This window comes from Prinia subflava, chromosome 2 (genome assembly GCF_021018805.1).
Source record: "Prinia subflava isolate CZ2003 ecotype Zambia chromosome 2, Cam_Psub_1.2, whole genome shotgun sequence".
Taxonomy (NCBI): Eukaryota; Metazoa; Chordata; class Aves; order Passeriformes; family Cisticolidae; genus Prinia; species Prinia subflava.
This window is the reverse complement of record NC_086248.1, coordinates 11,025,215-11,047,225: the sequence shown is the minus strand read 5'-3', so window position 1 is coordinate 11,047,225 and position 22,011 is coordinate 11,025,215. Positions and strand designations below refer to the sequence as shown.

Here is a 22,011-nt window from a genome sequence, read left to right as displayed (position 1 = left end):
GTGAGGGGAAGGAACCACTGCTGTGCCTGGGACACAATGCTGGAAGGTGATGTAGGATTACCTGAAAACCTGAGCTGCACGTTGCCGAGACAGAAGTCTTGCTATTTGCCTTTGTTAATTTTATTTTTTGTTTTAATAAGCTTTTGAGAAATATTAAACCTAGTCTGATACAAAACTAAAAAAAAAAAAGCCAGCTGATACTCCTAGGATTTACGTATCACTGTTCTGACTGAGCTTGTTTTATAAGGACAATAGTAAATCCATAGGTGTTAAAATGAATTTTAAAACATGACAACAGCTTCATAAGAATATTAAGTGTATTGATTTATAGGCACTTTAATCATAGGTTGAGGAAGAACATGTATTTAGTTCAAGTGTTGTCTATTTATCCATGTTTCCACTGTACCTAAAAATCAAGAAACTAAGTAATAGTGAGAACATCTTTGCATGTACACAAATAGATATGTCATAGTCTGTATGTTGTATTATAAACCTGACTGATAGATAAGTAAAATCTAGTGAAGACTGCTAAATATTGAAAATGAAATATAAGATAACTGACATTTTATATTGATAAAATGCTGTTAAGTCTTTTCTTCTTTATTAATATATACAGAAGTATATAATTTTTCTATATTTAATGTGTAAAAAACCCTTCTTCAATGCTGATACATGATGGAAGACATTTTTACATCAAATTTCTTAAAAAAATAAGATTAGATTGAGATATCCTACTTTGTGACATGAAATAAATTGATTCAGGATTCACAAAGATGTGAAGTTGTATTCTCAAGATGTACTGAAAGCTCGGAGGGCTCTGGTAATCATGTAATTTTATTAAAAGCCAGCAGATGAGCCATTTCCTACAGCCAGTCACAGTTCTGTAACACACACACACAAAAGATTTAAAAAACAAAACAACACAACAAAACAACTGGGGATGTAGCTTTAATCTTTAATTTGACTTTCAGCCAATGAGCACCACACCACCAAAAGTATGTGCTACTTTGTAAATCTCATTGCCAGACTGATTCATAAGACTTGGTATATGAAACAAGCCAGAGAGGAGCAAACCTCAGTTGTGGGAAGCTAATGAACTAATACTAGCTTTTTCTCCTGGGAGAGATGTGAGACATGGAGAGCACAGCAGCTGGGAGGTAACAGGTTTGTCTCCCCACAGATCAGCTAGTCTGTGTGGCCTGATGGCTTAGATTCGTGGATAAATCCTGTAGCAGAGAATCCCAAAGATAAAACAATTTTTTTTCTTTCCCTCTTTCTATTTGTTTGGAAGTAATTACAAATTATCTGCGTACATTTTTTCTTCCAAGGATCAGCCTAAGATGATCCAGTGCTCTTCTCACATGCTATATGCATATTGGGTCAATCAGAATGAAATCCAGCACTATCACAAAAAAGCAACTACCCTCAAATTTATGCAGGTACTACTATCACTCAAGTGTAACTACATTTAAGCATATTCCATTTGCTTCTGTTTGTAACTAACCCATGCTAGATTTGTTACAGGCTTTAGCGCTTCAGAAAGAATATAAGTAAAATAATTTTTTTAAGCCCTGTAAAATTGTCAAATTAGAGATATGAGGTGGCAACACTGATGTCAGGAGAGCATCCCTCAGTATAAATCTGTGCAGCTGATCCAGATATGAGCAGATTTGCCACATAGGGAAGGTCATTCTGGATCTATTTTGCAAAGGATTGAAACTGTATGATACCCATGGGATTTTGTACAGAACCATATGTTAAAGCCTGATCCCACATTCTTTCTCAAAGACCCAAAAGTCTATGTGTGGGAAGACTTGTAACTTTGTGGTTTAGCTGTTCCACACCTGAAACTACAGGTAGCGCATATGCTCTCCAGCTATGGAAGTCAATAGGGTCACAGTTAAAGCAGAGAAACAAGGAGTTTAAAGGATCTGCTTTATTGTTATTTTATTTATGACCTTAGCTAGTCATCCAACATTGCTGCCTCAGTTTACCCATCTGCAAGCAAAGAGTGATAACTCAGAAGGGCTGCTGCTCACAAAGCGGAGTGATGCTGTATGGAGAAGGCGTCCCAGGAGGAGGTACCCTGCACCTTGGAGAAGTGGCTCAGTCAGCATTCCCCACCACCCCTGTGAAACAGGGAGCTCAACGCCCTGAACGAGCTGAGCTGTAACTTTTTACATGCCAGGGAGTTCCTCTGTCTCCTCGTGAGGCCAAGGTGGAGCAAAAGCTCAGAGGTAAGCCATGAGGCAAGGCTGTGAGGCTCAGAACAACATGGTGCTGCCTTTGTGTCAGTGAACCAGACCTTGGCTTGTCTACCCCAGCCTTTGCTGGGCCACTGCCCCAGGCTCCAGCAGGACAGGGTTGCATCGAAGCTGACCTTGGGGAAAGAGCTGCACTAAATCACTCCCTGTGCCACAGTGGGGCCAAAGCCCACATCCACAAGGCAGACAGCTTATTGGAATAGGTTGTACTCATGCTCCAGCTAATTTGTTTGATCCCCTTTCAGGGGATCTCTCCTTTTACTTGGGGTGGGGGGAGGAATGGGAGCAACCTAGGTGTGGGAATAGGAGGAAGAAGTAAGTTTAGTACCTGCCTGTGACTGAGGTGTCCCAGGATGTGTCAGGTTTGTTCCTCCACTCCAGGAAGAAATGAGTTCTTGCTCTGCCTAAAACAACACATTGCTATAAGCCCCACCTTTTGTAATTCATCCCCTTGACACACGTGTTTCACTGATCCACAGAAAACAATCTGAATTATTGTATTTACAGTACAAGATGGTACAAGGCCTGCTGCTACTAAATGTTGGATTTTATTGCTCACAATAAAATTGAATACGGATAAGGTTCCTCTTCTTTTTCCTTTAGGCCCAGGAGTTTAGGATATCCAAGTGATGTGAAAGAGATCAAGTTCCCCACTTACAGTTATGAGATCTAACTTTCAGGACTGTAAATACATAAAGCTGTATTTAATTCTAACAACAACACCACAATCTGTAGAAAAGAGGCAAAAATTTGAACCTCAGTCTGAAAAGGTTGCACAAGTCAGAAGAAGAGAACGTTTCTCACATATGAGCACCTTCTCTCAACACAATATGTTAAAAGTGTACATGGAAACAAATCTAAAAGAGCTGAAAGGCCATGGATGAAAAATTAAATTATACTGTCTGATAGAGTTGTTCACCATGCTGAAAAGATACAGGAGAGGGAACTGGGGTTAGTCCTACAAAATTGAATTAACTCTTCAGACCCCAAGGGCTCACCCTTTTGCAGATAAGCATGTCACTGAAATTCCTTAACTTGGAGAGCAGAACGTGGATCCTAAAGAAGAAACCATCACCACTAAAATATAGTTTTTGACTGTATTCAATCTTCTCAGGTACATGAAATCATACTTCTTAAGTGACACTAGCCATAAAAATGAAAGTACAGCAGAACAGACATCACATGCTACAGAGAAAAAGGTTAAAGTATATTACAGGATCTTCTACAGAAGTTAATTAATTTAAATGGATTTTAGAACCTCAGGAGAAGCCTTGAGATACAGAAGGCCTGGCAATTTGGCTGAACTACCAGTCTTTCACTCTTGGTTTACTAATGAGGTGATTACCATCAGTTGCTGCACATAAGTACATTTTTTTGCCTTTTAAACAAGTATTTCTGGGCTTTAAAACACACATTTTCACTGAGCCAGGGATAAACAGCCCAGAAGCAGGCTGAGGTCAAGAGGAATGAGCAAGTGGCATCAAATCAGGTGAGACAACTGGACCCCAGCAGCTATTTCCTGAGCTGTTCTTCATGCTGAGAATTGTGCCCCTGCCTCCACTCCGGGTGAATTGCTGAGGGGGGACTAGGTGTAACCATGGACTGCTAAAAGTTTCAGAATACAGGGAAAAGAGGGATTGCAGCCCCACATCCATCCTAACCCCGTTATTAGGGAAGAAGAAGGCAGGGCAGAGCAGGCAGTCACATATAATGGATTTTATACCAGTTAACTCTTTTGGTGCCAGGCAGTTGGTGCTGCTGGAGGGAGCAGTTGCTGGTACCAATGATATGAGAAGAGACTCTGGGTTCTATTTTCTACCTCGGGGACCAGAGGCTGTTCTGGGGCAGCTGGAGGTATATGATACTGCTCTGTTTAGCAGGAGCACAGCAATGCACAGGAGGAGGCCTTGCAGGGAGGACATTAGCCCAGGATTGAGGAGGCTTGCACAGCCTCACTCAGCAGGGCAGGCTTTCCTCCTGAATCCAGGAGCATGGCAACTTCTCTGCCTCATCTACAGAAAGGATGCAGCAGTGTTGTCTGACAGCAGCAGCAGTGCCTAGACATAGACCCTGAAGAGGGCAAGGAGGTGAAATCACCTCTTGAGGGTAAGAATGAGTACCTTGGAGTCAATATTCCCCAGTGGTTAAAGGCTCTCGAGTGGAAGAAGCTCTGGAGGCAAGCCCCAGCTCTGTAATCCACAGAACTCACCCCCCACCCCCCAAAGCAGAGGGGAGCCTGGGGCCGCCCGCACACACACAGTGCTTTGAAATTCTATGCTGAGGAGCACCATGTAGGTGCCAAGAGGTTTTATGGTGACACATTTGGGCTGCACATAGGTGTGCTTGGGACAAAGAAAACCTCCTGCAAATGGGCTTCAGCCAGTTCCTTGGGAGAGCTGCTTATCTGGGAGCTGCCACATCCCCTCAGACCAGGGAAATCAGGAGCTATCCTTCCAGCTCTGCCTAGCAGTAGCTAAAAAATACTCCACAAAAATATAAATACACCCTCAGCTTCTTAAGGGGCCAGTATCTGGCTTTTGCTCCTCAACTTGTCTGCCATACAACCACAAATTCTCTTATTGCCTTTAACAGGCAGGAAACTGGAAAGAGGATTCACAGATCCCAATAAAGCTGTCCGTTTCTAATGAGCTATAGAAGCTGGGTCCTTCTGAACCCCCTTTCCTCATCAAGCCACTGACTTTTTGCTTCTTTACACACCAACATCAGCCCAGGCTTGCACTCTTTCAATACTTGATGTCATGATAAGGAGAAATACTCACCTATTTATGCTTTAAAGCATTTCTTTCCAAGCACATGCCCTTCCAGCATTCTAGCTAACACTGTGTTTAGGTGTTTCTGGACTCACAGGCACAAATAAAAGTAGAAATGATATGGAAGTGGCTAAAGACTCAAACAGACTCATGGCAGAAGCCAAGACTTGAGCTCCCTTAAGCTTTCCAAATCATTAGAACATTGTCAGAACATGTTTTCCTCTGGATAGCATAGCATTTACTGAAGACTTCAGCATTTAAAAGAAAATGCAAAGGAATATGCCAGTGAAAGAAAATTAACAGCGACAAAAAAAATAGATGCCAGTTTTCTTAGTTTTTTCAGTGTTAATAAGTTGTTTACTTATTAATTTACTTACTTTAAGTCACAAAACCAGAAAAGTTTTAAAATACTAGCTGCCATTGAATATAGACTATAGAAAAGAGAGATTTCTGCCTATCAGTAACCAGATATGAGGTTACTTATTAGCAGTGACTTACCAACATTTATTTGATATGGAAATAACTTTCTGCAGTACGTTTCTGTTATTGCTCCCATTTTCCTATAAAAACAAAATTCCAGACTTCTCTTTGCCCTTACACTTTTGTCGTTCACCTGTTGAAATTGCAGAAGACATTAAGCATAAACAAAGAAGATTGATCTACTTTCAACTTGTGTTAACAGGGATATAAAAATAACATCCCAAATACCAGGGGAAAAGCATGTGGTCATAAAATATCCACTTAAAAGGCAAAGAGGTGTTGATAAAACACTTAAAGATTTTTTTTTTCTTTTTTTATATATGTATAACCAGGAAGGCAGTTCCTGAATTTTAGTATAAACAGACACCTCTGAGGTAGAGAGACTACTACTGTCATGTCTTTAAAAGATTTTACTGATATTCAAATGGATTTTGTGTATCTCACAGGCTGTTGGAACATCTGACAAGAAGCTTTATATAAATTCTTGTCCAACCATGGAGGGAAATGTCCTTGAATTTTCCCACATATCAGAAAGGTTAATAGAGAGGATGATTCTTTACATAACTCATCCTTCAAAATGGCACTAAACAAAGCTTTTAGAAGTGCTGAAGAATAGAGGCACCACGTACCTGAGCATCACCTTTCTTTTCTACAACTCTTAAAAGCCCATCAACAGACAAAGCATCTCAAGGCGTTGACTAAGCTTATGAAAAGAAATGAAGGTGTCTTAAACAAGATTGTAAATACCGGATTTCTATGCCTCATGATGTCCTTGAGTCTTGGTTTGAAGAAAAAAACTGAAGACCCAGGAAGCCACAACCAAGACAGAGTTAACAGTACTGAAATAGGCTGCCCAATGGTAGACTTGGTTCTCACAGCAGTCTCGAAATGTTACCCTTTTCCCCCACACAAATGTAAAAAAGAAGGTGCTTCAGGCTCCTCAAGGCAGCCTGTGCTGTGCTGACAGAGCACTGTGAAGGCAGATGAAGATTGTCACTCACTCAGCTGGAGAAAGCTTTGCTTGTCTCATTTCTTGGGGAAACAGCACAATGTAAGACACAGGGAAGTCACCACAGCATTTAGAGCACCCATAGCTGTGTTCTCTTAGGTGCAAAACCCTGGCAGCACATTAGAGGCATCTCCCTTGATTTCCTAATGGGTTTTGCCTGCAGACTGAGCATTACCCAGTCCTCAGACCAGTGGGTCTGACAAGTCACTGACTTGTCAAATCTGCTGTCTGGCTTATGTGTTCTGCATTTTCCTGATATTCCCATGTTGGTATTCCTCAATATCACAACTCCTTGGCTTTAGTCTTCACCTACAACAGCAGCAGCCAAATGAATCCTCCATCACAATAGCCTTCTCTACTGGAAAACAGCCTTGATGTGTTCCTCACAATGAAGCCCACACAGATTTTTCCAGAAATGACAGTAAGAGATCTACTACAGATATGCTTAGCAGGCAACTGAAAGACAAACAAGACTTACATGAGCTTCAATACAGCACAAACTCTTTAGTGGGATGTCTACATAGGCAGCAACAGAGATACAATTTTTTCTACTCCATGTTGTCTCACAAAGTGCTAATAGATTCACAAAATATGTTCTTGCTCAAGTTAGCTTTCACAAAATTTTTGTGTTCTATAATCCTCTTTAATCAAAAGTTAAAAAGCAGACATTCATTTTTGTGTATTTACTCCTAAGGGATCAAGATTCATGCAATGCAGTAGCTTTAAATAGAACAGGAAAATACAATATTTAATCCAAACTCTTTTCACAACACTGTTCAGATGCAAAGAAGAAACCAAGAAATCCAAGAAATTTTTTTACCCATTAGAAACAAAACAAAACACACAGAGGAAAATGTGACAGGAACCCCCTAAGCATCATGTTCTCTAGTAAGGAAAAATCCCAAACACTTTGCAGATAGAGTCCATGTACTGTCATTATTACTACTACAAGTATCACTGAAAATTTTTTCCGTTTAGGCTGACAGGACATTCAGCTAAGCAGTCACTGATGTTACCTGTGAGTGATTTGACCCACCTAGGGAAGGTAACTTGACATTGCAGAGCCATAACGCTCCTGCAAGAATCACAGGATTCCTGTCAACAGCCACTACAGGATCAAGGATGTTCATCCCATTTAACTCCAAAAAACCCCACATTCTTTTACTGACATTAAGCTCCCTGCAGTCCTTTTTTCAGACAGAAGCTTAAAAAAAAACCTTGAAGTGATTTACAAAGACATTCACACCTGTTACCATCTTCCTCCCTTACTCCAACTGCAAAGCAACACAAGTCTCAGACATGTTAGCTGAGCAGACTAGGTCAGATGAACACACAAAAGACCAAGAGTTTAATGCTGTAGAGGAGCAGAGAATAACAATACAATAATTTAACTTAGAGTTACATCCAATATTGGTTAGCTGACCCTTTTCTCTGTGGACACTGACAATCTGTTTTCCCATTAGATACCACACAAACAATTTTACTTGTGAATTTTGGCAGCAGACTGTGCTTGCTTAGGCCACCTAACTGTGACTTCATAAAACAAAGTAGTTCTTGTTTTGTTGTCAGAAGTTGGTGAATTCACCTGCAGGGAGAACAGAGGTACACACAAGTCTGTTATGTTATAGCAGCAGTATACTTGGTGTTCCAGTAGTGTAACTTAAGATTGACACCAACCTCTCCTTATTGTTTTTCTTCCTAATAAGCACTGGTCCAGATGACACTTGCCCATGAGGATGTGCACTGTGGGCTGTAAGACATTTCAGCTTTTAATTCCCTGTACAGCATAATCTAGGCCTAGAAGTCTTTGACCTGACCCTACTCGTGAGAGCACATGCCAAATTGCTGAGAAAAAACAGACGACTTGAGACATGCCTGTTTTCTTACCAAATCTGTGCTTCCCAGGATGGCATCTCCTTGGACAAAAAGTGTCTGAAGGCTGTTGCTTAGTGTTGCAGATCACCACACTGCAGTGGAAATACAGCTACAAGACAAGAAAATTAGATTATCTTTAGGGAAGTCTTACTTAGAATCCAGTGTATACTGATCCCAAAGGATATGAAGGTTGTGTCAAGGTGGGGGTAGCCTCTTCTCCCTGGCAACCAGTGACAGGATAGCACAAAATGGCCTCAAATTGCACTTGGAGCAGTTTAGGTTGGGTATTAGGTAAAAGTTTTTCACCAAAAAAATGACAAAACATTGGAACAGCCTCCCAAGAAAAGTGGTGGAGCATCCCTGAAAATGTTAAAAAAATGAGTAGATGTGGCACTTCACAAAATTATTTAGTGGGTATGATGGTCATCAAAGGCTGGTCTCGAGAATCCTGGGGGTCTGATCCAACCTTTATGAGTCTGTAATTTTGTTCTGTGGACTGAACACAAGTGGCTGTGTTCAGTTCACACCTTCCAGAGTGTTGTGTCTTCAAGGAGGTGTCCAATAGCCCCAGGCAGCACTGGCCAGCTCAGCCCTTACACAGCACAGACTGCATGCACCCCCCTGGGACTGCCAACAGCTCATGACAGGACAGAGACATCTCACCTGCTCTTCTAACAGGGATGTGTCCTGGACAAAGGTGAACACCCTCACTTCAAATCTCTTGAGGTGCTGAGGAAATTTTACTCTGAGGCTGTGATTAACTTTGTGGAAGACAGTTCTATAGGAGCCTTTATTATTTTCACACCTTTTTGGGAAAGTGAGAGAAAATGTATTTAATTTAAACCTAGATCTTCAAACACAGAAAAGAGGTGAAGCACAGTGGAGCTTCCCTCTCCATTTTCCTTGTGCTATAGGGAAATGAATAGCATCTCCCCTGTTCATGATCCCTGCCTTTGGCCACAGTCAGGGTTGCTTCTTGCTCTTTCTTTCCAGCCAGAACTGTTAGCTAAAAGCTCTTCTGGCCACTCACAGGACCTGCTGCCCCCAGAAGGCACAGCCACTGTGCTGACACCAACACATGTAGCACAGATTAGCAGCAATTGCCTGCAGGGTGACCTCTTCCACTGCCACCTCTGCCTCTTGCCCTTCCCTCCCACCTGAGGTACAGCACCTTGTGCTGAGCAGTTGCCAAACAGAGAAGGGAAGCCTTCCTCACCCGTGTATAAGGATGTGCCACTGGGGGAGGCTGTCCTGGCTTTGGGAGCTGGTAGCCCAACAGTCATACAGGTTTAGGTCCAGCCTTGCATCTTTAGGCTGGAGCAGTTCAACTTCAAAATACAGAGCCTCCCTCAGGTATTTTACCACAGGATATTCTGATTCCTGGTAGGGCTCTGAATAAGACTTCTCTGCAAGAGAGTATTGATATTAGGAACTTTCTATTTATGGAGAAAGTATTCACAAACTTTCTGCTTCACTCTTTTTTCCACTACCATTTACCCTGGCACAGTAACACTAAAACCTGGGACAGCATACAAATGCCAAGAAAAGGGGATAGAATGGCAAGAAAGCAAGATCAGCAATGAAAGCAAAAATCTCAACCACATTCCCTGGTTCTGCAGATCCAGAAATGAAGCACTTCTTCTGCAAAAAGCCATTAGAGTAAGATTTTTATTCAAAATTGTCTCAAAGGGGTAAGAAGAGAAAATCAATTAAAAAAAATCATAATAGCCATTCCAGTCATTGTGAGTGTTTGGTTCAGGCTTCAGTCAGCCCTTTCTGCTGGCATCAATACCATTTTAAAGCAGTGTTTCATCTTCGACACGGGGTTACAACTATTGCAGTGAGTTGCTGAATCTGCTCAGCAATGCTTCAGGAGCTGATAGGAGAGAGAAGCTGGCATCACATTCACTACTCAAAACTTACATAAGCCCAGATGAAGCAGGAAAACCATACATGTGCCAGCAATGCTAAGTGTGTTCCACTACAGATATTTGACCATTTTTGTTGCATTTTGGAATACAAATTCCTTAAAAAAATTCTACTTCATTCTCTGATACATTTAAAAGTCATCTAAACATGAAATGCTGGCAACACATTCTACACTGCCCTGCTTGAGCAGAGTGGATGAGTAAGATCAGTCTCAGGTCCCATCCAGCCTCAGCCATTCAGAGATTATTTTATAGAGTCTAATCATGGATGTTACCTTTGAAAAGTTTCAGTGAAAGAGCAAGACAGCCAAACCCTGGCTCAACACTGGGTTGTGGGTTCTTCTTAGATTCATATCGAACATCAGCAGTCTGCTTGACTGCATATGAGCAGAGAAATTTCAGTCTGAGAGAAGAGGTTTAGCATTAGATTTTTTTACAGCCAAAATAACATGCACAACCTTTCATTAGGGAATGACACTTACTGGTATATGGGTGTATCATTGCCAGGTCTGAAATAGAGTACCTCATTTTCATATGTCACAGTTGTGCTGTTGAACTGAAAGATGCACATCATTACAAACAGGACAGTCACTTCAGAGTCTGATTTTGTTTGTCACAATGTCTACATTCCCTCCACTTGACTGCCAGATTGCACTGAGCAGAGTATGCTTAGAAATAGCCAGAAATTACCAGCCAACAGCCCAACACCCACTGGACTAAAGCTGACCATAGCTGACAGCTATGCCATAGCCAAGGAGAAAGTTTATTAGCTCCAGTATGGTAGAACACCCTAGAAAGGGAGTGCATGGGTCCTGAGAAAAACAACAGCTGGGTCTTACTGAATCAGTGACGAGAAGGAAATGCAACAATGCAGAAACAAGCTGCATTTATGATGAGCTGAATTTAGGCATGTTCTGATTATTTGCTATTTTTTATGTTTTCTGTTTGTACCGTATTTGGTCGTAGGAACAGCACCCACACTAGTCTTTGGACATGGAGTCATCAGCAATACCCAAAGAGCTTCTGCAAGGTGTATAAGTATATACCAGCATAAACTCACAGTCAAGCCCACCACAAAACAACTCAGAGGTGTCAAACTGAAGGCTAGTTTCAGAAAGCACTTCTGACCTTGAAAAAAATTTTTACTCAATAAGAAATTCTGCTCAACTGAATTTAGTAAGCTCAGAAAAAGAGTATAGATGTACTACTGTGCTGTTTTCTGCTTTGACTTCCATGCAGCTTCTGCTCACCTGTGAACCTCTGCCAGGTCTAGCAATAACCTTAGCCCAAAGCAAAGTAAACTTCATGTGACTAAGTCCTTACCTTTCTGCTTGTTCCACAAGTGTTCACATTGAACTTGAAGGTTGCAGTCTTCTCTGTCACCAGACTGGGTTTGCACTGTCTGTCCCTCAAGACAAGCAGAGCAGTATCCAGGTCTTCACCACCTTCCAGTTTGATAGCAGTAATAATCACAGTGTCATTGGGCAGGCACTCTGAAAGAGAAACATACATTTTCACACAAATCAAGATTCAAACTCCTTTTGTAGCCTAACAACAAAGATGTTCTGAATGGATTTTCTGGCAAGTTCTTTTTGCAGCTCACAAGGAGCTCCACTCTTTTCAAAAGAATTTTTCTAGCCAAGATGTTCAATACATCTAATACTGATGAGTAGCTTTAGAATGACTAATTTATATGCTGATTCTGCCCACATTCCACCAAAACCCCCACCTCATTCAACTCTCAAAACAACCAGAAAAACCCTTTAAAAAGCTTCACGATTTTGGAGGTGTGCAGGGAAGTAGACTTTTCCACTTCCTTCCCCCATTCCTGCACTAGACAGGATAGTCACTCCAGTATTTAATTTGATTTGCCTTGTGGCAGATTAATTGGTAGAAAATCTGACAAGCACACAGAGTGCCACACACCTCTAAAACCTAGAAACATTTCAGACTGCATGGCTTAGTTTTGCAACTCAAATAGCATTAATAGATAATCCCCAACATGCTATTACGTATTAGCTCTGAAGGTGAAAATATGCAGGAAACTGAGAAATCTCTCCTCTGAGCCAAGGTGATGCCATCCTTCAAGGTTAAGTAGAATGAAGCCTTTATTGCAGAGGTATGAAAGCCCTGGAGATGACAATCACAGGTTAAACAAGAGAATAAAGACACACTGTTCAACTAAAGCATTCAAAATCTGAAAGGGCAGGTTATCACAAGCCAAAGATAACGATGCTTGAGCAAAGTCAAATCCACAGGATGTATTTAAACAAAGTGTTTTTAATCTAGAAGCTCACACAGTGAGTTTTTCCAGTTGCTTTGAAAAAAATGCAATACAAACTCCACTGCATGCATAGTTGTCCTTAAAGACACTCAGCCATGAAGTAAATGCAGAATATGTTTATTTCCCTTGCCTATTTCTGCGAACATTGGCCAAAGGAAATTAAAGTTTTCTTAACAAGGGCAGAAAATAAACTTCCATTATACTTTTAAATACTGTCTCAAAGAGAAGCTTTATTTTGCTTTCAAGGATATGCTGTGTCCCATTGACATCTCACAGCTAGAACATGAGTTTCGATTGCTAGTGTTGGCAGCCTTACCTCATAGCTCACATGGGGAGAAAGGAAAGGGACAGAGACTGCCAGGTGAGTGCCATTGTCCCTCAGAATGTAGTTGTACTTCTGTGCAGCCTCTTGGCTCAGGTGCCAGTCTGAGATGAAAGGTAGCCAGTTTTGGTCCACATTCCCATGAGTGATAATGAGATGAAGGTTCCTCCTATCACAAAACCCTCTTGCACTGGGCAGCACTGCAAAACAGCCAAGAGCCAGCCAGTTGCCATCAGGTTAGCAGAGCTCCCTGGGACTGGCAGCAGCCCGGCTGAAATCAGCCCAGTTCACAGCCAGGGTTTGCAGCCAGGTTGGTGCAGTTTTGCCCAAGTTCCACAAAGTTTACCTGCATCTTTCACAGCTGACAGCGCAATTACTGGGACGACAAAGGTCTCTCTTGATGGATAGGTGATGAATGTGAGTGTGACATTCAGGGTGTATGCTCTCATGTCCTCTCCCATGTACTAGGAAAATCATATTGAGACATGAAAAATCAAGTGATATCATCATTTCTATAGCATGGGATGCTGCAGTGTCTTAGCACTTACCTCTTTTTTAACACTTGGTGCATCAAGTGGGACTTCTATTACATATGCTTTGCTTCCATTAGCATATCTGGTCCTGTGTATTAAGTAGCCATGCTGAAGAGCTTCAGGTACAGCCACAGCAACCCCTTCAATGGTTAAGTTCACAAGCTCAACATCTGGGAGGAATGTTCCCACTGTAACATTCATTAGCCTCGCACTCAGATTTAAATCTGAAAAGGAACCAAATAGCATTAAGCTCTTAACAGTACCAAAACCTTTGATAAATTCAATGTTCAGCTACTTACTATGGGTTATAGCAACTCCTGCTTGTTCAAATGGTGTTTCTATTTTCTTGATGATAGTATGTTTGGTTAGTCTCCATTTGTTGTCTTCCCACTGGTGTTCCAAGAACAGGTTGATGGTGTATTTTACCCCAAGCTGTCCATTGCTCACAGAAGTCTAGAATTTCAAATCAGCACCCTTTAGTATGGCTTGAGTTTACATTAAAGTTACAAAGATTTAGCTGAGCTTGGAGCATCTCAAGGTCAGCTAAATCTACAGCCCCAGCCAGTTGCCCTTTTTGCTCAGGAATCCTGAACTCTTGTATCTCTGTTTAGAATATCTCAGAATGCTCAGATGACTTCCTTTGGAAAAGGATCTCCCACTCCCCAAGTTTCAAAGCAGCAGAGGACTATTTCACATTGAAAAGGGATGCTCCTGCAACTTCACCTGAAGTTTAGTTGCTACATTTGCCCAAGACTCAGTCCACCTCAAGCTGCTAGATCTAGATGTGTAGTCCCAACACATCCAAAGAGCACAAGGTCTGCTGGACTAATGGGTTATTCCCATTCTCTTAAGTGGTCTGTGTAAAATAAAACAGAACCCATGCATGCTTTACAATCCACTTAGGACCATCTCCAAGGAGTATGACATCAGGACTAAGAGGTGAAGGCTCTGTGTGAAGCAGAGGAAATCTGAATCAATGAATCAATAGCTCAGTGTAGGATTTTGTCTACCTGTGCTTGCAAGAAAAGAAATTCTTCATGAAGTGGTGATTCCAAATGTTATCTTTGGTCAGGGCTTCTGGAGGCTTTAAGAAACCCTCTCTTCTCCCTCACTCCCACCTTTCATTTTGGCATGAAAAGCACAAGATGAAGAATAATTCCTCATCAGAAAACAAACAAACATCCCAGAATATTGCTTGTGTGACACCTAATATAAGTCACCTACCTTGTAATAACCACCTTCTGCACCTATTGGAATCCTCAGTGTAATTGCTTTTAACTCATTCAATAACACATATTTCCTGGAAGCCATTTCCTTGGCAGAGAGTTTGCGTAGGTCCACACCAGCTTCCACAAGCACATCTTTAAAGCCAGTCACTCCAGCAGAGAGTGGTGGAATATACTTTGGAACAGTCCAGGTGATTGTTCTGTTTGTGTAGTCCACACCATCTTAGGGACAAGACATGAAAGCTGTCAGTCCTCTAGCTGTGAGTCTGTCCCTGTACATTTTGGCATTGGTACCACACTCCTTACCTACAGGACATGCCACAGCAGTATCCAGCATCAGGATCACCCACTGGTATTTGTAAAATGTACTTGACCTCAGCACAGAAAAGGCAATTCCCTGATCCTGTAAGGAAGGCACCTGGTTAGACTACATGGCCTGGCAGCTTATTGGGCCAGAAGGTGCACACCAACCTTGACCAGCTGAACTTGGGCAGCAGTGTATGGCACCCGCAGCACAACCCTGGACTCCGTGGCATTCAGTCCATAGCCTGCACTCCCAGCATTGCTCACAAGCAGAGCCCTTTTTTCTTCTGGCTGATGAAATACTATTTGCCATATTGAGGCTTCTTCTGCCTTTGCCTACCCAGAGAAATTCATCAATAGTTTAGACATGATGGTCAAAGTAACAGGTTTACTGCATTGAATGCTTTACTGTGTTGAATTGCTCAGCAGTTTTGTTGCCTTTGAATTTTACTAGTGGGATATCCCTCCAGCTTTCCCCATCTCACACATATAGAAAACTTTCCATGTTAAGGGCATCAAAGAATAACTAATGTCACTGACTGCACTGCTGCAGACTGCACATACAGAGTCCAAGAAAAAAAAAAGCCTTTCCCCAGCTTTTTTCTGGGCCATGGCATCTTAGTTTGTGTGTGTTGGGGTGGGGTTGTGGTTTTGTGGTGTTTTTGGTTTTTTTTTTTTTTGTTGTTGTTGTTGTGGTTTTTTTTTTTTTTTTCTTTTTTTTTTTTCTTGGCCACAATCTCTTGCCTGGGGAAGACTTGATTTCTTCCTTGGAGACACAACCTACAGCTGTTTGTACTTCTAATCTATAAAAATATACTAAAACCACTCGATACAGAAGTTCTGTTATTGCTACTTAAGTACTTTTTGCATGTACTATGTGGTTAAAGAAAAGAAGGATGGTTGTGCCAGAGGAAGCACTAGCTTTTACTAGAAAGAAAACCTGTAGTTTTACTTCTGGAAATACAAGAGTCCAGTCCTCAGGTTCATCTTGAACAAAGTCTTTTATAGTCTGTGGAACCTCCCTCCTGACAGAAACCTGAGGGGAAAAAGACATCTGTAAGGGGCTTGCTGATAGCCCTTTTCCTTGTCTTCAACACCCTACAAGCATTTTTCAAGGGAAACCAGCATCTCCTAGATGAAGATGCCACCATTCCTGGTGATTTACCCATAGTCTGCTTGATATCAGTTTCTTTTTATTTTCCACCTATCTTCTACTTTCTATTTTCACTTCAGACCAGAGTTTGTTCTTGACTCCCACATCCTCTTCCAAGAGGAGTCCATTTCCCCTTCTGCACTGCTCCCCAGCAAATTCAGCAAGGAAAGTTCCTTCAGGAGGTATACATCTCTGTTGTTTCAAATAAGATTTGTTGGGGCAACATTCAGTGAGTTCAATCCATGAACTTAACCCTTTGAATACTATTTTATAGCTTTATTAGCTGTTAGTACAACTATAGGTTATACAATCGTAATATAAATGTATCACTTAATTTAACATGCATACTGTGCACTCACTAACAAGATGCTCATGGTGGGGCAGTCTGAAGCTGATTAGATTCTAGGAATATGCATTGGAAACAATCTAACAGAGCATCTTGCAGTACTTACCCCTTTGCTTTTAGCACTTTCCATAAGTACTCACCTCCATATAGTTACTTTCACATAGTAACTCCCTGGGACTCCATGGACCATAATGGCAACTTGCACTTTTCAGACGAGTTGTAGCATTGCTCATATCAGGAGTATGAGATGCTTGGATTTGTACAGTTACTGTGAACACATCTTTCTGCATGGCCAAAGGGAACGTTTGCTCATTAGACTGATTTTCTCTAGCTGTGCAACGCCTATCCCTGTGACCCTAAAGCAAGTTACAAAACTCACCCACCAGCCTCTGCACAGATGAGCAACTCCATACTGAAGCATTATCACTTTCAACTTCATTAACTACACAAGATGAATGCACATAGGTGTATAGCTACACAGCAACATAAATACTTTTGGCAGCAGGTTTGTTCCTTTTGCATAGCCCCAGAATTGGACAATAAGAAAACAAACAAACCTAAGAGATAGCTGATTTTGTGTTTTATGACATAGTAACAGTGAGCCAGCAACCAAAGTTTGAGTTTTTACTGTGATGTGTCTCAAGACACTAAATATTGTTAGGACAGAGTGCAACACAGCTGCCAGATGCAATTTTCTATTGTAATCCACAAGAAAACAGTTGCCCTTTAAGGGAACATGTGGTATACTTCATGTGTTTGTCTGTAGGCCCTCCAAATTGCAGGACCATGAAATATTCTCAGACCTCTGGATACATTTGAAGAAAATTAAATTATTCTCTGCTAACAGATACTCAAAAAAATACAGCACCTCAGTTAATGTCCATTAATAATTCAGTAATTTCCCACAAAGTTAGTGCACAAGAGCACTGTAGTCCCAATGTCTAACAGACTTACCTCTAAGTGAGAATGGCAGCTCAGTGCAGAAGCACGGAACTCAATGCTCCTCCGGGTGGTGTGAGTTACTGTATAGCCACACTGTGCTGCCATGGCCTCATCAAGCTCCCAGGCTGTGCCAGACTGATCTACAGGCAGATAAATAGCAAAGAGCTGCATTGGCAAATACAACTCCTGCTCTGCCAGCTCCTTGAGAAACCTGCTCTGACATAAGAGTTCAGCTCAACCTGCTCTGCTGCAGCCCAGCTGCATCCCCTGGCTCAGAGACAGGAAACACTTGCAGCTGAAGGACTGAAGGTGGAAAAAAAACCCCAAACTACCATCATGGTGACAGGTGACAACAGCAACATCAGGACACTCACCTGTGGCTGGCACAGGTTCATGTTCCTCTGATGCCTGCCCAGCAGTCTCTTCAGAAGACAATCCATCAGGATGGTGAACACACTAAAGATTAGCTTGGATGCTTTAAGTATACAAACAATTTTAATGTTTTTGAGTTTTGTGTTTTAGTTGTTTTGGTTTTTTTTCTTCCAAAAAGAATCACTTTATGGTTTAAGATATATGTATCCCAGCTGCAGAGTGTGTTTGTGTATGAGTGAAGATGTCTGAACAAAGAACACATTTTAAGTGGGTTCTGACTCAGGTTTAACCTTCTAGAAAAATGGATGGCATAGAGAGCTTTTTCAAGGCCAAATTTACATTTTATACATATAATCTTACAGCAGGTGTTTATAGCCCAAAAGTATTATCACTGTGCCCTTCCAGGGCATTCTTTGATGCTTTTCACAGAAATGTACCATTTGCTGACTATTAAGTCCATAGCTAGAGGGCCCAGCTAACTTTCCTTAGACTTCATGAAGTATATGCCTCCACCAAGCTGAAGCCAAGAAAAGCCACTAGTGCAAAAATAAATAGTGTGTCTGGTTCAGCTAGTGAATTTTCAGAACAGTATGTGCTGTTACTAGAAAACCTACCAGCTTTAACATGCCCAGAAACCACCACGTGCATTTCAATTTGAGCCCAAAGATAGCAAAATCAGTCTAATCATGGCTAAGTTATCAAAAAACAAGTCAACATATGTTACACAAAATCAAGGTAGCAGTTGGGTTTATTTATAATGAGATCCAATTTACTAAGCTCTGTAACAGTAGAATAATCTAGAGAATTCTATTATAGAAACACCTCAGAGAATTTTAAACATTTCACCATGTGTAATTCTCTCTCCAAGTTCTTCTACATCAACTTACCAATAACAAAAAGAGATAAGTATTTGTCTTTAAAGTCTTCTGCACTCAGTATTATCCTCAGAAGGTTCCCCAAGCACTCCAAACTCATGGGTCCTGTGTTGGATGTATTAAAAGCTGGTAAAATGGGGATTCAAAATAAAATACAAACAAATCTGCTACTTCCCAGATTGCTTTATAAAGTCAGTGTTGTGACTGTCATACATCTCTGGTCAGGAGGGGTGAGAGGTTGCTTTTATACTGGCAGTAATTCCAGGAGAAAAGCTAGCTCCAAAATGAGTATCCTATTAGTAATGGTGTTTGGTGATTTGGCAACGCTACTGGCAACAGCCTGTCATGGAAATAGGATTTTGGAACAGGGTCAAAGGATATTACACTGGCTGGCCCAATCTGAACACCTTAAAAGAAATAAAACAAAATGTGAAAGTCCCACACACTCCTGAAAAGAGAAAAAAACCCCAACCTCAAAACCAAAAAAATTCCAACCAACGAAACCTTACAACCAAACCACAAAATCACCAGAAACCTCCATCCCTCTGTTCACAAGAAGAGCCCAAAGCCCATTTGGGTGGAGAGCAGCCACAGGAGCTGTCCCTCAGCCTACCCTGGTCACCAGCCCAAGTGCCAGTACCAGAAGCCAGCTGGCTCATACTGGGAAAGGACACAGGAGCAAAGGCAATGGCTTGAGAGGCTCCAGTCCCAAAGCATAAACCAGACCATGGCTCCCAAACCTCCTACAGGCAGGGAGCAGGTACCCACTGTGGTAAGTGTAGGACTAGAGACATGAGAAGGCTCCCGATTTGACATGCACATGTAATAAATGGGGATTTGTTGCTTCCAACAGGAGTTTCTATGGTACCATGAGCTAACACCAACTAGACCTTTTACAATAATGGTGCATTTTAAGATCTGGGAGGATTCTTTTTCCTAGAGGGTTCAGCATTGCAGGCTGAAGTTTACTAGTGATGCAATTCCCACGTCAGAGATGGTCACACTAAGGAGCAGCAAACAGATGCTGGTGAACATGACCCTATTCCACCCACACTCCGAGTTACCAACTGGATTCAGTGCAAAAGCTGCATAATTGCCCCAAGGTGGATAAAACCTTCGCCAGTATCTGTTTACTTTGATCTTTGGGGATTGCCCATACATTTTATGCAGGACCCACAGTAAGTAGGGCAGACAGTCACAGAAACAGCTCCCTGCATCTGCTGCTTCAGAAACCAGCTCTGTTTTGTAAGGAAAGACTTTTGGCTAAGAAAACTGTTTCCTCTGAGGTGAATCAGTGCTATCTTTATAATATTTTGTTCTGGTTTTGGCTGGGATAGAGTTAATTTTCTTCCTAGTAGCTGGTACAGAGCTGTATTTTGGATTCAGGGCAAGAATTATGCTGATAACACACTGAAGTTTTGGATGTTGCTGAGCAGTGCTTAGCACCAAGGCAAAGACTTTTTAAATGGCTCATGCTGTGTCAGGGAGGAGGTGCACAAGAAGGTAGCAGTATCAAGACAACTGATCTGAACTGGCCAAATGTATATTCTATAAAATAGTGTGTCATGACCCATATATAAACTGGGCAGAATTGGCTGGAGACACCAATGACTGCTCAGGGACAGACTGGGCATCAGTTGTAATACAGAGCAACTGTATCGCACATCACAATTTTTTCTTAGGTTTCATAACTTTAAAAATTAAAATTATGACTATAATTAGTATTGTCATATCTTAATTGGTTCTAATTATTAAAATACTGTTCTCAATCCATGAGGTTTTCCTGACTCTCCTCCCCATCCCACGGGGGTGTGAGGAGATGAGGAATGAGCAAACAGGTGCCTGGCAATTAGCTACCAGCTGGGTTAAATTATGAGAAAGGAGCTTAAATATTGTATGGTGAGTAACAACAACTACACTCAAGAAAGTAAGAATAAAGTACTTATTAATTAATCAGTACTTGTTACCAGAGCAAGAAAAGGTATAAACATTTGCTTAATATAATGAACATAAAATTAAAGAGTGTAGTTTCCACCAAATCCCTGTATGTTTAAAGTTTCTCAGAAAAAACATACAAGTAAGGCTGCCACAAGAGCTTCAGACTCTACTGAAACACACACATAAGCCTAGAAATCACCCATGGAAAAGCCTAGAACTGATGTAAACTGTTCAGTTTACATCAGCATTACCTGATGTCTCTTGAGTCCATACCCCAGAGAAAAATATCCCTACTAGTAGCAACCTGTAAGAGAAGACAGAGATTAGCAGCAGGTTCAGCTGTGACAAGCTAATAAATTTCTTGCTCAGAAAGTTCTCCTCAGAATATTAGGCTAGCCTTAAGTTTAGAGCAACAGTTCTTGACTATGCAATTTGAAAAAGAAATTTTCCTTAGTTATCACTAGACAATTAAGGAAGGCAAATCAGAACAGTTAATGCATTTAATGCCTTAACTAAGATCATTTATGTTTAGTAGCCATAGAGTTCTCACCTCTGCACCAAGCTCAGCTTCATGATTCATTTGCTCAGTCTCTATATGTGGTGCTTTTTCCTTTATAGCACACAACACACACACAAAAAAAAACCCCAAACCCTTTCTCAGTTTTGTGCAGAAATCAAAGCCTTTCCAGCTTTTCAGTCATGAGTTAAATAGAAAGGCAGCCACATTTATATTGATGAGACCCCTTTTCAGCTGTTTATCCTCCTAATGATGAACCTGTAATTCACATCACCTGATTATTTGCTTTACCGATTAAATCTGCTCCTTCTTGGTTCCTAGGTCTCTCTATTTCCATGTCTGTCTGCTCTTAACTATCAGGTTCTCAAGACTCATTTGGCTAATAATGCCAAAGTTGGGGGTTTGATCCTTCTGTGGGCCATTCATCTAAGAAATGGACTTGACGATCCTTGTGGGCCCCTTCCGACTCTGAGTATTCTGTGAAATTGGTGCTGTTCTGATAAAGCATGAGGTAATCCATCATTTTTCAGCTACTGTGCTCTTGTGTGGTGGGTTGACCCTGGCTGGATGCGAGTGCCCTCCTCAGCTAGACAGGGGAGAGAAAATAGAAGGAAAGGCTCATGGGCTGAGAGAGGGACAGGGAGACATCACTCACCAGTGACCACTATGGGGAAAAAATTGATTTGGGGAAATTAGTCTAATTTACTACCAATCAAATCAATATAGGATAAAGAAAAATAAAAACTAGACCTTAAAATACTTTCCTCCTAGCCATTCCTTCCTCCTGCACTCCTCTTCCAATTTTTCTCCCTCATCCCCACCAGCAGCACAGGACACCAGAGAATGCTGGCTGTGGTCACTCCTTCCTCCTCT

At 41.4% G+C, this 22,011-nt stretch overlaps 1 protein-coding gene across 1 annotated transcript; it reads right to left on the bottom strand.

The window, feature by feature from the left end:
- Nucleotides 1-8,089: 8,089 nt before the first annotated feature.
- LOC134547826 (uncharacterized) lies at nt 8,090-21,194 on the bottom strand. The gene is made up of 21 exons (XM_063391939.1): nt 21,172-21,194; nt 20,873-20,925; nt 18,696-18,809; nt 17,449-17,576; nt 16,635-16,778; nt 15,948-16,031; nt 15,164-15,331; nt 14,999-15,095; nt 14,691-14,914; nt 13,766-13,919; nt 13,482-13,690; nt 13,280-13,397; nt 12,928-13,133; nt 12,340-12,457; nt 11,651-11,820; nt 10,810-10,883; nt 10,603-10,730; nt 9,616-9,805; nt 9,063-9,204; nt 8,412-8,508; nt 8,090-8,109 (listed from the first exon to the last, which is right to left on the bottom strand). The coding sequence occupies exons 1-21, from the start codon at nt 21,192-21,194 to the stop codon at nt 8,090-8,092; spliced, it is 2,661 nt and encodes an 886-aa protein (XP_063248009.1).
- Nucleotides 21,195-22,011: the final 817 nt, after the last annotated feature.

What these genes read in the sequence shown, in the direction of transcription:
- LOC134547826 (XM_063391939.1), bottom strand. Translation starts at nt 21,194, where the DNA reads ATGAAGCTGAGCTTGGTGCAGAG. An exon ending in CACCAAGTGTTAAAAAAGAG is followed by an intron (nt 13,398 to 13,481) that starts GTAAGTGCTAAG and finishes TGATTTTCCTAG; the next exon opens with TACATGGGAGAGGACATGAG. An exon ending in CTTGTGGAACAAGCAGAAAG is followed by an intron (nt 10,884 to 11,650) that starts GTAAGGACTTAG and finishes TGCATCTTTCAG; the next exon opens with TTCAACAGCACAACTGTGAC.